This window comes from Pleurodeles waltl, chromosome 8 (assembly GCF_031143425.1).
Source record: "Pleurodeles waltl isolate 20211129_DDA chromosome 8, aPleWal1.hap1.20221129, whole genome shotgun sequence".
In the NCBI taxonomy this organism is placed as follows: domain Eukaryota; kingdom Metazoa; phylum Chordata; class Amphibia; order Caudata; family Salamandridae; genus Pleurodeles; species Pleurodeles waltl.
Window position 1 is genome coordinate 789,585,781 of NC_090447.1, and position 16,246 is coordinate 789,602,026.

General features: G+C 40.3%; 1 protein-coding gene across 3 annotated transcripts in view; it reads right to left on the reverse strand.

The window, feature by feature from the left end:
* Window positions 1-16,246, reverse strand: part of CTPS2 (CTP synthase 2) — a 1,490,982-nt gene that overhangs the window by 647,071 nt on the left and 827,665 nt on the right. For all 3 annotated transcript variants that reach the window (XM_069205035.1, XM_069205036.1, XM_069205034.1), the window contains one exon: window positions 7,792-7,886. In XM_069205035.1, coding sequence (XP_069061136.1) covers window positions 7,792-7,886 — 95 coding nt within the window. The remainder of the gene's footprint in view (window positions 1-7,791; window positions 7,887-16,246) is intronic.

Genomic DNA, 16,246 nt, shown 5'->3' on the forward strand with positions numbered 1-16,246 from the left:
AAAAAGATTGCTTTCTTTAGAAGCACCATTGACTATAAGAGGCACTCATCCTTGCCTAATCACCAACTTTATAATGATACTGTGTGTAATTATTATGAAGACAATTTCCAGAGTACTTATAGGTAGGTATTCTAGATGTACATTTATTATATGTTGTGACAATAAGAAAATACAATAATAGATATCATATGTATCGGTGTCCTTCAGTAACGTGACAGAGATCATATCCAATGTACATAAATAACATGAAATGATACTCAAAATTATAGTGTGGTCCAGATTCAAAATCTCAAGTTTCTCAGTCCAAATTAAGTTATAGTCTCCATCTTTCTCAGTCCAAATTGAGTTATAGTCTCCATCGTTGACGATGATTTAACTTTCTAGTTCACCGCCTGCCAACACGTGTTTCGTCTGGGTTTATCCCAATGACTTCATCATGGCTGTAATTGTATACACATCTTTTATTATGATTGCAAGTGTAATTATTAAAGATATGATGCCACCACCAAGGTTGTATAGAGGATGGTGTGGATATTTGTTATTATGAGTACAACTCTTATTAAAGAGATAGATACCAACACCATTGTGCTATGTACGGTGGGATAGAACATGTTTATTTAGTGCTGTCTCAGAGATTGTTCTAGCCAGAATAAAGTCATAGAATATGGTGTCTCCGATAGAGATAAATCCATATGTGTACGTTAGAGGAATGAGATTTAATGAGTCACATTAAATTATTAAACCTGATTTTTTAATTAGTGATACCCCTGGTGACATTATAATCATGAGAACCTGATTTCTTACCTATGGTGAGTAGGTCCAGAGTTATGTGTTTTATATAACTTGTTATCGTTACCACAATAATCCAAATGGATTTGTCTATTATAGAAAATACAGGGATCAAATAAATAACTATTATGTGGCTATGTCAAAGTTAGCAAGTAAGGTTGAACTTTTTAAAATCTCATTTATATGTATACAACATAAATTTCTGCTTCCACGATTAGTGGTTAGCGTATGATTCACCGACCAGTCAACTCTATTCTTTTTATATAAGTGAGCACCTCTACGCAAGATAGAACACTACAAATCTTGCTGATTTAATTAGCTGTAGTGATATAATTTATCGTAAATAGATCACATTACTTCATGTCCTAATCTAAAAAACAAATATCCCAATAGAGAAAAATAATGTATTGAAAATGAACTGTTATAGCTCCTCTTTGGGATAACCATAATAATATTTGCTGTCCTACATACAGAACCCAAATACCATGCTCTGCTGAAGGCTCACCTGCTGGTATATTGATTGCTCGGGTGCATGTGGAATCGTATATAACAGCCCAACGCGAGTACGCGTAGCGCTGTAGAAATAATAATTACACACAGTATCATTATAAAGTTGGTGATTATGCAAGGATGAGTGCCTCTTATAGTCAATGGTATTTCCAAGTGCTTAGCACATGTTAAGACCCAGGGGTGGGGTCTTGTAAGGGTGCACCATCAGAAGTTTAAAAAAAAACTATCAACATTTCCTTCTTACCCAGAGCGCCATACCTTCTCCTGATTAAGTACACCCACACTTGCTCACATTTATTTAGAAGCAATCGCAGACATGGGGTCTGCTGAGCCCAGCAGGCCACCATCGCTGTGATTATCGTCATTCACAACGGGTCGCACATTGCGACCTACCTCATGGATATTAATGAAGTAGGTCGATTTGTGAGCCATTGGGAATCACTAAATGAAACTCCTGGAGTTTCATACATTCAAATAGCGATTACGCAATTGTGATTTGCTGATTATCACAATTAGGTAATCACAATTTGAAAAAATATTACACTTGGCCCTGTGTTTGGTACCCTCTTGATATGATACAGACAATGGCTTAGCATGATTCCCTGCAATGAAAGATGCTGCATAGCATAGCATAGCTTAGTGGTACAATCAAGTATGTGACAGGAGTGCCCTACTCCATGTCGTGTGCTGTTATCAATGATTTGTACATCTGGCACTGCTGATGGGATTCTATTACTATCTGTTCTTGACATGACTAATCAACTCTGCTGCCTGGTGAGCAGTCAGGCCTGGTAGTTGTCACACAGTATGGCTGCACAAGCACCATGCTGTCCCATTGGGAACAGAGTATGTGGGTATGCAAGGCTAATACTCCTGTCTCTGGATCTTGTTCAAGTGCATGGAGTTTGTCATCTTACTTTCCAACCCATGGTCAGTCCATTACAGGCTTGAGGATATGGATCAGTGTCCATGAGGAATTGTTACAGAGCCGTGGCTGTGTTTTGCCTTGCTTGCCATTGAGGTGTGTCACTGCATTGCTGTCATTGTCATGTACTGGTCCTCAGTCGTACATTCTAGTTGGTGTAAGTAGCACAATATTCATGCATGCATTAATTGTGACGTGGTGTGCACAATGCAGGTTTTTGCATTATTGGGCCGGATGCATTGTGGGATCTGTGCCCCTACCAAGGGCTGTGTGGACAGTGGGGCTCTGGGTGACATGCAGGAGAGGGGCAGTGGGTGATATCCAGGTAGGTGAAGTGGGACATTCAGTGAATTATGGGGTATTTGGGTGGTGAGGAAGCATGCAGGATCTGATAATTGTGTAACATGGATGTAGTGGGTACTTACCAGACTTCAATCCCCCAGGTATTCCAGTCAGGCCCTAAGGATTCAGTATTTCCAAGACCTTCTCATCCCAAGAAGTGAACTGTGGGGAGGAGGTGGGGGCCCACTACCAGTCTTCTGCACAGCAATTGGGTGCCTGGATGCCATGGAATGCAACTACCCGTAGGTCGTTGCACCTCTTCCTGATGTCATCTCTTGCGCATGGATGGCTGCTCACTGAGTTGACCCTGTCAACTATTCTTTGTCATAACTCTGTTTTCTGGGCAATTGATGTTTGCTGTACCCGTGCTTCAAACAGTTGTGGCTCTACCCTGACAATGTCATCTATCATGACCCTCAACTCATCATCTGTGAATCGTGGGTGTTTTGTGGCAACATGGTTGGGATTGTGTTGACAGCGTGGGGGGGTGTTGTGTATGAAAGGGCACATTGTTGGGTGAATGATGGGGTGTGGGTGGTGAGTTGTGAGGTATGGACGGTTGTGGCAGAATGTGTGTCCTTAGTCTGTGTGTATTGTGCTTGTTTAGTTGATGTGTGATGTGTGTGTGCTTATTGTGTTAGGTGCTCTTGCTGTGGATGTGCCTGGTCTCTGTGTCTCAATTTTGCATTGTAGTTGCAAAGGATTGTGGGTTGTGTAGAGGTGTGTTATATAGTGCAGTGAGTAGGTGTGTCGAGTGTGTGGATGTGTCAGGTGTGGGGTATTCAAAGTGTCCAATGTGGTGTTGTATTCGGACAGTGGTGGTTTGTGACCACCGTGGCTCGCACCTGCAGTGTTTTACCGCCATGGAAGAACCGCTGTGGTGATCTGTGGGTCGTAATCGGGTGGGTGGATTTTTGTCAGCATGGCAGTGCTGGTGGTGGAACCATCTCTTTCCCACCCATTTGTGTCCTGGTGGTTTTGGAATTTTGGCTATTTTTTCCGGTCTTCACAGTGTGCGTCGTAATATGGCGGTCAGTTGACTACCAACATGGCAGTCTTTTGGCGGCCGCCACTGCAACGGTCTTGCAAAAAGACTGCCAAGATCGTAATGAAGCCCTAAATGTTTGTTCCATGTAGCAAAAGAATCAAGCCCACATATAGGGTGCACATGATCCACTACTTGCCTCTTAGTTTACTAATAGCATTGACATCATAGTAGAAGTGTTTCTCAGTTTAAGTTTAGACACTCACTTTTGATACATATATTACTAAACCATGATGTCATTGCAGAGTGTCATTTACAGACAGAACATTTCCAAGAAATGTCCCAAAACCTTCCCTCTAACTTGCAGCTTTACTGATAAAACTATATAATGTATTAACAATCTGTGAAAATCAGGTTTCAGAGAACATATTTATTCTGTACACATTACCAAGTAAAGTATTCTGATTTGTTTTCATCCTATTAAAATATTTTTTTTCACACAGAAGTAGAAACAATGGGATTTCACAACTACTGAAATATATTTTGGAAATGTTTGTACAGTTGACTTAGCTATTTAAATGTTGTGTGTGACAAAATCCTGGAACTCTGTAGTGAGGAGAAAAATTTATTGTAAGACAAACTGACTTTTGACCTCTGTCTCTGAACACAGAGCAAATGTGACAAGATGAAGATTAAAAGGATTCTTTATTGCTCGTCCAGTTTCGGACTGAACAGAATACCTGTTCTTTGTCAACTCGCCAGAAGGGGCGAGTAGGTCCTAAAAATAGTTTGACCTGATCACTTATGACTCTCCATAGGTCGAGTGGAATTTTCAAGGCCTGCATCAGATTCACAGTGAGAAATCCAGGCCTTGTTCTACCCTGCCTCATTCTCTATTATGTTTCTTAAAGCTAGACAGTGTTAAGACAATGAAGGTCATCACAGTTTTGGTATGATAGTACCCTTAGTAGTCTCCGATGATGCCTGCAGTGTTGATTGATGTACATGAAATTTTAGGAATCACCCACCTGAAACAAGAGGGCATGGGACTTCGTTTTTGATCAGGCAACATATAGAGAAGAGGGAATCCATTCTGGAGCAACCAAGAGATCATGAAAATAGAAATGCCTGACAATACTATCCAGTTGTATACAAATTGTGTTCAGGTTTATTACACTAATTTTTTGCAAAAGGGTATTACTTTTTGATCCAAGGTGTGAGTCAATATGAATTGATTGCACCCTCCTGAATGAGGACGGCATCCATGTGGTGCACTACAGTTGGTACAGATTAATCCTGTAGGCCTCCTGTTTACACACACACATGCTACGACCTTTCGTTGATCATAGCATAAGCTGTAAACTATGCAAATTAGTTGCAAGCATGTTTTGTATGATTTCCTAGCGTAACATGAAGACAGTGGTCAGTCATCTATTTACACATGTACATACTTCTCACTGAATAAAACTGTGTTCGATTTTTACACGTATACTAAGGATATTTTATTGGACATCATTAGGATGTTGGAATAGTTATTAAAATTGTATTTCCCCAAAGACTAATCATATTTGAAGTAAGGACGGTGGGACAGTTATTGAGGCTGCATTTCCCCAAAGAATGATGGTGTGATAAAGTGATTGTATAATTGATTATGTATTTATTTTGCTACATACTTTATTTAAATATTTATTTTTCTGTTTTTTTTGTGGAATATATCCTCTGAAGAGTGGTAATGCCTGAAATGCATTAGGATTTGTGTAATGCTTCTATTACATGGAATCAGAGAGATTCTCATTATTGAATGGAGCATTGATGGAACCAGATGACCACTTGTGAACAGTAAAACCCACGCTACAGCACAAGAGTGGTATTTTAATTTAATGCATTGATTAACTAGAAGTCAGAGCTTATGTGTGTGTAAAGAGGATGCCTACAGGAACAATCCCAGTTTGGGCAAACTGTGTTGTGCCAAGGGTATGCCATCCTCATTCAGGAGGGTACAACCAAGAGCTAAACATGGAAGACTAGCTATTGTCCTCTTGCAGAGTAGCATTTCCTACATTGTGTGCTGAAATGTGAAACATACGTGGAGCTCATTCTCACTCTTCTAAGAGGAAACACATTAGAACCACCTCAACAGGGGTTTCTGGATTTGTACATCAATCTGATTGTCAACATTTTCCTCTCAATTGAGGCTGTTTAAAATTATATTTCTGAAGTTTAAATTAAAAAAACCAGAACCTCATCTAAAGTAAGAAAAATATATTTTTATTATGTATTATTAACTTTGAAAAGTTTTGGACCCAATTAATTAAAAACATATTTAATTATATGTTAATAAACATTAATATCAAAAGGTATTTCAAATATCTTAAAATAAAAATGATTTTTATTTTCAGATGATGTTACATTAAATTAACATTAGTTATATTTATATTCTAAGGGAGGGTTTTGCAGTATCAGTGATGCTGGGCTTACTCCAGCACTGAACTGGAGTACATTTGTAACTCTTGTGGGTCCCTTTTGACAGTAGTAGTAATAGAAATGAAGTTTGTCAAAAGGATTGGGTTTACTCTTATGTGTGAGAGTGCATGTCTTTCACTATACCTCTCCCTACCCCTCTCCTAAAATACTCCCCTTTAGTAATAAATATTCCACCTCTCCCCGTACCTCCAAGTCCACAGCACCTCTTCCCTGTACCTCCCATTTGACTAGTAAAACGTTTACATGCATGTGCGGGGGCTCCGCAGTCGGGACAGATATCTCTGCAATGAAAAGGTTAGGACATAGTTTGTGAATAGCATGTTGCAGTATGTTTGTAGTACCACAGTAGTACTAGGAAACATACTACAAAGTGCACTTTGTGAATAGGCCCTCAAAAGTTAAATTTCAGTTTGTAAACAAAGTGACATAAAATTGTTTGTTTTACAAATTACACACATAGGGGCTATTAACAAAGGTAACCTACACTTTTGAGTAATTTACACATGTATGTTTACTTACACTTTGTATTAACTTTACTACTTTGGGCTATTTACAAAATCTAACTGTAAAGTTACCACACATACACATCTTCAGCCCCTGAAAAAGGGGGTGAAGCCAAATTTATGAGGGCAAAGCTAATACTGCCAAACAGGAACAGTAGTAAGTTCACCATCAGACATGGCCAACCACTAATACGGCAGCACTCTCCTGTAGGAAATAATTCCCCATAGGAAATAATGTTAACTTAAGTTATTTAAACTAGTTACAAATATAACTAAATATGATATAATGTTAAAACAACTAAAGCTAAAACTTGTTTCTGATTTTAACATTTATAAATTAAAATAACATATTTTTATTATAATATAATTAAATTAATATATAATTCAGTACTTCACTTTTAATATGTATTAATGTATAATAATAACATATAACTTTTGTACTTTTGGTGGGAATCATTTTTTTAATTTAAACTTCAGGAAAATAATTTAGTTTAATTTAATAGATCTGATTTTTAATTCGATATTAAGTTATGAGGACTGTAGCTTTTTTTCTTTTGGTTTACATTTTTACATTTGTACATTTAAAATAAATATATAAAAGAAATGTACATTATAAATTAACATAACAATAGTTTTACAAATTGTTCCAGAGTTTCATACATTTTTTGATCTTCTCTAAACTTTACCATGAGAAAATCTTTTCCACTGGGGTGGAGATCCCCTTATGGTATAGTATAGGGAACTTTTCACCAACACTTTACCATAGGGAGATCTCTGCCCTGTCCCCCTCAAATCATCATATTTGCTAAGTAGGCCTTTATTAAGGTATTAAGCTTCAACCATACTTTGAATTATTACAAATAATTTCACCATTCAGGATCACATTGTATTTCCTAAATTGTAAGGCTGTGGATTTTTCTAACCTTTCACATAAGCTACTGAGTTTGAATTAAAATATCTGTGAAAATCTGTGTTATTTAATGCAAAGCAGTGGATTCGGTTCATATTTTGATTTTATAGTGTGTTATGCCCAGTGTTTTTGAGTGACGTCTGTAGAGGATATGCAGAGATTTGGAAGAGTTGGAATTTGAGATCCAATAATAATGTGGTAAACTGTCTCCCAGAAGACAAATGTGTGTCAAATGTATGCAAACATACTTTCAGTTCAACATTTATATTCAAAATTGTAAAGCACTATTTGCACCATATTATAATGTCTGAAGCACAAATAGTAAAATACTTTTATATCCTACCTAAAAAGGGTATTTTTCTTTTTCTTGCCCATGAAATCGCTTGGAGTTTACCTTCAGTGCCTCGTAAGCCAAAACCTCCTGGAACCAAGATTCCACTGAAACAATACAGATTAAAAAAAACAATAATCAAACATTACCTCTTAAGAAATTTCCTTTTTTGACAATAAAATATATAAATATATAAAATTATTTATATTAAAATTTTGAATATCACACATGAATGCAGCTTCATTGGACAAAAAGTAAATGTTAAAGCCTGTACGCATTGAGGGGAAATGAGGAACTTGTAAATGTGGTTGTATACCAAACAAAAAATATATTTTAGAAGTTTCTCTTGCCCTTCTGGGCAACAGGCCTCAAAGTACTTTTTAGACATTCCCTTACTATCAAGTTTTATCTGTTATGGACACGCCTCTTGCTTTCTAGATATGTCTACAAAAACTTTCAGATGAAGGACATTCTATGATTGTCCTCTTAGGGGATGTTAATGACCTACGAGTCATATTACAATGGATAATACATTTTTTTCACTTTTACTGGTTCTAACCATTATCTTCTGAGCTTTCCTTCTCATCTTGTAAAGAGGGAGAAATAGAGCATCAGGAGAGCTCCAAGGCCAAACTCATTTTCACAGCTTTCCACCGCCCTTTTCAGTCTGATAGACAAAGAATGAAAAGGTTGCTAGAGTTAATAACATATTCACTTTCATCCTATTATACCTGCAGTCCTTCAAGTGTGGGAAAATTCCTAAGCATAATGAGGGCAAATTATTATAGAAATTATTACAATCAGATATTTTAAGCTGGCTTATGCATGTTTAAATTATGTTATTTCAAATCCTGATCAAAATTACATCAATTCTTTCCCATCTCTGCGTCACTTCACTATGATCTGTCACGGTCACACCACTTCATGACAAGCAGCAATCCACCTCACAAGGGATTTTGATTTGATGGCAGTGTGAACACGTCCTGTGGTAACGTGTCCGCCATATTCACCAGTATTGCTGTCAGCTCACAAGTGAAAAGTAGCTGGAAAGAAAGCTTGCAAGCACGCAATTACCCTATAACTATATCAAGAAATCACAACTAGAGCACGTAGAGGTAGGGTCAATAGATGCCAAGAGACAAGGACCGTGAAGACAAAGAAATACTTTATCAGCAAGGTCCGTGAAGATACAAATAGTCAATAGGTGGTAAGCTTTGAAAACTATAAAAAACACATAACAATTGCTTTTTTCTTTTGATTTATTTCTACAGGTAGTTATGTACCTTGGTGAAGTAGTTTATGATACAAGCAGATATCCAGTTCACTACTGATTGAAGGAAAAGGCTCTATAGATGACACTACTTAGTACAGTTGGGTATCACTAGCATAGTGAGAAATGAACATTTCATGACTGGCTGGTATGTTTCTCAGTGACTCTATGTGAGGATTGACTAAGGGTGGGGCCAGAATGGGTCCCTGAGCAAGATCGCACAATAGTGCTTGTGGTAAGGATGTGATTGTCTCAATTTACACAGCTGACATCTGTCATTGACATCTGTCAGTGAGGAAGGAAATGAACCAGTAAAGAATCACACTACATATGTATATGAAAGTATTGTACAGGGTATTCAATATCCACTTGTAATTAGATTATTGTACTGAAAGTGTCTGATTAATTACAGGCTTTCTACAGAATTTTTTTCCCTTCACCACGTATATGCAGTGTATATCCTAATATCTTGTGAGCTGCCATCTATGTTCTACAACACATTCTGAAGCCTGGCTAAAAGTAATTTTAGGGGACTACATATTTAGATGTGATCACAAAATTGGATAGAAACAAGTGATTTTATTTACTTATCCAAAAGGGAAGTTTTGAAACTAGTTTGAGATTTTTTACATTAGCAGGTTAGCTTTCTTCAAGAGGGAAGTTGTCTGATCTAATTTTAATGGTGGAAAAATACCTTTCTTTAGTGAGGGGTTAATAATTTTGCAAGGTAGATGTGGCACATTCCTTGATAAATTTGTCTGAAATCCAATAGATGTAGGGCTTGACTGAAAGTCTGGTGGATACTCCATTGCAAACCTGACGGGTATCCTGTCCACCTTATTATAAGTGCCATGGAATATAATGCACTTGTAATAAGGCAGATGGGATATCTGTGAAGTGTGTGACAGAGTATCCCGTTTGCCAAACTCTAATTCAGGATCTTATTGAGGAGAAAATTCAGAGTGGGTGACAAAATCAATATTGAGGAATTGGACCAGCAGCATATGACTGGGCAAAATCAACGGAATGTGATGTATGTGTAAGAGTTACATTTTAATTTTGCATGCATTGTGGATTTTGACATTTGATTTAAGGATGCTGGATGTATTTAATGGTGAGCGCTGAAGATATGACTTTTGCAGTGGATGATTGCAGAGATTGACTAGAGAAAACATGTCTTTGGACTACTTGGTCAAGGTTCTAATTTGGTTTGTGCGGGAGTTTGCTAAAGGGCAATGGGGAAGAGGTAGCTCTGAAGTAGCTCTGGGTCATGCCTACAGAGCCACCCTGTAGGGAATTACCTGGTATTCTACATACATACTTGCATGTCAGGTTGGTCAGGGTATGGTCAGGTTTTGCAGAGTTCATGTGAAGAACTTATTCATCAGAGGTCATCAAACATCCTCTAGTATGCAACCTGCACATCCTTGATACATTTTTCAAACTCAACACTGAGACTGTAGTTAAAGATCTAAACCAAAGGTGGTTTCAACTTGGTACCAACTGACACACCTTACATCCTGTGACAGGGTTACTGAAAACATGCAGGCAGTATTTTTAAATCAGGTACTGCAGGCTAAGCCCTCAACCTAATGTTCGCACACAGGGCTGGACTGGGAAACAAAACCAGCCCTGGTAAAAATCTTCAAACCAGCACTGTTTTCTTCCTTACTGCTCTCCCTTTTTTTATCCCCATCTTTCTCTTCTGCCTCTCAATCTGTGGACAGATCAGATCTCTCTTTCCTTCTGCTCTCTGCTCCTCATCTTCTTCTCTCTTTCCCTTTTTTCTCTCCCATTCCCTCACGTTTTCTCTGCTTATGCACCCACTGTGTCTGCTGCAATAACCCTGGGGAGTTGGAGAGAGTGAGGTCAGTAGACATGTGCCTTCAAAAAACAGTTTTCTTAAAATGCATGATGAGATAAATGGTCTGTCCAGCCATAGAGACAGTATCAGTGACAGAATCAAACAATTAAATATATTATTAGCTATTGAGTTTGCCAAGTTTTAATACACGCAGAAGCCAAGTTCTAATCTAATCACAGGAAGCACAACTAACTTGTGTAATCCCAAAGCCTTCTTCCTTATTTTATCCTTCTATAGAGTCCTCCCAAGTCAAGTAGATGATTGCCACATAAAGCTATGGTTTCTATTTTAGCTAATTGTTTTCACCATTGGGCTTTTGGAATGCTCTCCATAAAGACAGTTACATTTCTTTAGACTAGCAAGTACATTTGAAATCTTCAAAATTATAGTATTCCAGTAAGCAATCTTGGTCAGTGTCTGGAAGAACGAGTTACTTACTTTTGGTAGCACTCTTTTTGGTGGATAATCTATCTAAGCGGCAGATTTCTAACCCTGTAACTACCCCCAGATGCCAGACCGGCTCTAGATGCTTGTCTTAGCTCTGTGTCAGCTTTGTCCCTCATCAGAAGTGACGCTCGTGATGCATATATGCACAAGTTTCTTACTTAACTCTCTTCCCTTTGCTAGAAGACTCCCTTTTCCACCTTTTGATGCAGGTGCCATCTGTGAATCCCGAGACTCAGCTGACTCAGTCTGTCCGTCCTGGTGTTTAGAGATCCCTACTAGTCATACCCAGGAGAGATGTCCTGTCAAATCAGCCAATTCCAGAGGTGCAAGGCTTCCTGATACAAGACCCGGGGCCCAACTTATGGCCTGCTTTTTACAGTACCACATGGTAGTGGTGTTGTCTGTGAGGACCTGAACAAACCTTCCTTTGATGGATGGTAGGAAGCCCTTCCACGCCAAGTCAATGGCTCCAAAATAATCTTGTAGAGGTGGGTCCCTGCCAGGCTGCGCTAATCTACACCTCTCCCAGAGTTCCTCCCTGAGACTTCAAGGCCCACTGCAGGGCCTCCAAGTGCCAACTGGCATAGTACTCACTGTATTGAGCCTGCCTACTAACAGCCAGTGGTCTAGTTAGGGGTTGACTGGTATCCCTAATCTCTGAAGGTGTTCTGCAACCACGGCCATCACTTTTGTGAATACCTGAGGAGCACTGGTAAGTCCAGGTAAGGGACTGCAGCATAGGAATGTGAAAACAGGTGTACAGCAGTCCAGCGCTACCATTCAGTCTCCTGGATACTGGGCAGGCAGAACTTGGGCCAAAGTGAAGGACTTGAATTTGTCATTTTTCAGGCAGAAATTAAGAGAGAGAAGATATCCATGCTTCATCGGCACCAGGAAATATAACATGAGTAACATCCAGTCCCTATTTCTAATTCCAGGACTCACTTGATGGCTCCTTTCTGGAAAAACCTTGGACTTTCTGCTGTAAGATGACCAAATGGTTCTCCTACAGCCTTCTAGTGAAGGCGGAATATGGGATGTGATGGAAATCTTTGCTGGAATATCTGAAGCACCCACCTGTCCACCTGTGGAGGTACTATCTTAGTCTGCTTCCAACAGGACGGCCCTAAGCCACAGCAGACAAGGTAAAGTGATTTTGTAAAGGTGGTAGGCGTTACTAAGCAGTCCATTGCCCCAGAAGGTCTGAATGTTGTTGAATGGATCCTCAACCCAGGAATGGAAAGGATTGCAGGATCTGTTGTGGAGGTGGACCTTGGTGCTGTCTTTGAGCCAAGCCTCTTCCACAACCTTGAAAAGGACAAAACTATTTGCAATACTGCTGCACGGGAGAAGAAAGGCTAAGACAGCGAGCTGTAATACTGCTTTCTATGAAGCATCCAAGGGCCGAAACTGCCTCGTCTTTGAAGAGATGGATGCCATTGAACGGCATGTCCAGTAGTAATGCCTAAAAATCACTTGAAAGCTCATGGATCTGCTTCACGAATGGCGTCAAAGCACCAAGCTTGTACTAAATGCCCTGCCAAAGCATTCTTGGTGTTCAGCATAAAGCAGATGACTACATCTTGTGTAATCTGAGCAAGGGTGGTGCACAATTCTTGAAGCACTGTTTGCAAGATCTCATCAAACATATCCCACAACGCATGTGAACAGCATCCTAGGAGGCAACTAGCACTGGGCGGCAAGCAAGGCTAGCTGAGGAGAACATTCTCTTTCCAAATGCCCCATACATTTGGATTGCCTCTAGGAGGCATAGGAGAAAATAAGTTAGGGTTGAGTCTGACTGTTGATGCAGAGATCACCAAGCTTTCAGGCATAGGGTGTTGTGAAAGGAAGAGTGGGTTGCCAGGAGTGCATCTGTGTGGTCTGGCAACCTTTCAACTGACTGGTAGGCAGGAGCGAGCGTTTGCCTAAGGGCCAGTTAGAGTGTCTCTTGAGGCTTCATTAAAAGGAAGAAGCGGTTCTGTGGAAGTTTGTCCAGGTTGCAGAACGTCAATCAGGACATTAGTCTTGAATTCGACAGATAGAAGTTGGAAGTCTAAAACATCAGCAGATCTTCATATTGCCTCAGGATATGAAGTTGGTTCCTTTGTGGATGGGCTAGGTGGAGATTTCAACCCATTGCCTGAGGAGGTCTCTAAGTTATTAGAGTCTAGAAGGTACATAAACAGATTTTTCTTACAATATTAGTGAAATGCTTTGTCCCGTTCATCTCCAACATCATGCTCAAAGTGCTCAGAAGCAAAATAAATCTGGAGTGTTCTGGGCAAAGGCAGAGTTCCGTCTGAGTCAGAGCATGGTTGAACCAGTCGTGCCTAGGGTTGTGGAGGGTGCAACTTTGGTCAATGCGGTGTTGGATCCACTTTTAAGTCTGGTATTACAATGGATCTTCTAATGTCGCTGAGATGCAAGGGGCTGGAGAAGATAGTGGTGTCAGGTTCGAAGTCAGATTAGGCAATGGCCCTAGAGTCACAGAAGACCCTGCATTGGGGTAAAGAGACACAGTCTGAGTTAAGGATGGGCCTGCCAATGGTAATCTGACTCGGCCTCTCCTCAGATGCTTAGGGCCCAAAGGCATGCCAGAAGGAGCTGCAAAGGTTCCACAGATGGACAACATGGCTCCCTTGAACGGTTCAACTTGTTCTAGCATCACCAATTGACCTGGGAATTTGGGTTGAATCAGTATAAGCTGAAAGATCAGTTCCACTGTAGGAGACTAGGAAACCTTGATGTCCACACGACTTCTCCTGACAAAAGTGGTTGGAACAGGGAGAGTCACTCTTCAACTTCATTTGTTTCTTTTTCAATTTGCCCTTACCTGATGACTTGGAATGGGAAGAGGACCTTTTTCAGGAATGGTCATGAGAACAGAAATGGATCTGCATCCTTGATTCTAACCGTGATCAACCCTTACGTGCCTTCGGAGGTCTTCAACAACATAAAGGGTGGAGTCATGGTCCCAACTCGTTTTGGAATTCATCCTGCCACAGTCCTACAGGCCTTGGAGTCATGCAAAGACCATATGCACCAAAGACGTACTTGATGGGGGTCTCTCAAAGACATCTATTTGAGACAGTCAATGCAAGTTGTAAACCCTGTAGTCTTTGGAGGGGATATAGGTTCATTAATAATCATGAGGTAGGTCAATTTGTAACCCACTAAGAATCGCTAAATGAAACTAAAAGAGCTAAAAAAGTTTTATACATCAAGGATAGTGAGTTCCTAATTGCGATTCGCAGAGATCTGGATCTGCCTCTGAGGTGGTAGAAAGAAAGGAACAGGCATCAGACTGTGACAGTGGTTTTGGATTTATTCCCAGGTCGGAGGAAGGCAACGAGGAGTCGCACAATGTCACTTACTGGTGTGTGGGATCAATGCTAAGAAAAATCTCCAGATCCAGACTTGCTGCTTGAGAAGGAGTGTTCTCCATTGGGGCTTTAAACCACCACCTCCTCTCCTTAGAAGCTCATAAGTAGGCATGTCCTGTGAATACTTATGAGTATGGAGTGGCATGGCAGGAAATCTTCCAACCAGCTTTCCTCCAGTCCCTGGAAAGCTTTCATCAATCTGCTTTCTCAAGTATAGCCAAAGGCACCCCACACCCCAACATGTTCACCCTGGATCAACCAACCCCCACAAGAGTCCTTCGAAATGTTCCCTACTGCACATCAAATCCACAGCTCTGCCAAGTCATGAGTTAGAGTAACGCATTTAAGTGCTTGTCTCTGCAACAACGGATTAAAATGCAGTGCCTTACATACTAATACTTCTATGCATTGTGTGACAGGGTCCTGTAGTTAGAGCAGTGATGCCTCTTCGTAACTGTAAACCATCATGCTGCTGACCAATCAGTTGGTCATCAGAGAGTGAGCCAGGGCCGTGGCATGGAGAAGTAACAGCTTGCCACTGATACCACTCATCTCAATCTAGGCTCAGCTTGTTTCCGCTGACTAGCACACAATTATTGTAGTTACACAGTAATAATAAGAGTCTGGCCAGGCAACCTCCCCTTCTCCTAACATGGTATCCTGATCCAACATTACAATCACTTCACACTGATGACTTTGTCTCCTGAATATCACCTGTGAACATGCCATCAGGGGTCTACATCTGCGGATTGTAATGGTTCAGGTCCACGAAACTCTGAGCTTCCAACGCAAACTGGAATCACAATCCGTTACTAAGACCCTCAACCATGGGTCCCAACCAGAGCACAGAGTTCCCCGTGCCTCGGCTGTCTATCTTCATGACAGGCTTGAGACAACTCTTGCACTCGCTCCTTAAACACTTCTCTGTCAGGTGGAGAGACCTGTCCGTTTGACTGTTGGGTCCACTGCTCTGCAGAGAAAGCACACCGAGCTCTCTCGTTCTGCTATTGCTCTGCTCTGGGAAACAGCTTAGGACACAGCAGACTGCCAATTCAGCATCTGAAGAAAAATCTTTGACTGTTTTGCAGTCTTTTGGCCGAACAGCAAAACAAAGTGATCCAGCAAGCACGCCATCTGCACATCATAAAGAAAACCAGTACCAGTTCAGAATAGAAAGGGAGAGAGGTCAGATAAAATTTTAAGACTTTGGTTGCATTTGTTTATTTGCTGTATTGTAGAGTTATTCAGAAAAAGGTGAATACAATCTGCATCTTACAAGAAGTAACACAGACTTTTAGGTATCCAGCCTACGTGCTGAAAGCATACCAAATTTTTAAAAAACTTTAATACACTACATATTTTAATAAAATATAAATGCTGCTCAAAGGTTAAGGCCAAGGGTTCAGCACTGAATGTGCGGCTTCTGCCAGCAGCTCATTTATACTGCGCTCATATCTGCCAACCGGCTCCAGGCCAGAAATCACACATTTAGCCAGTTCT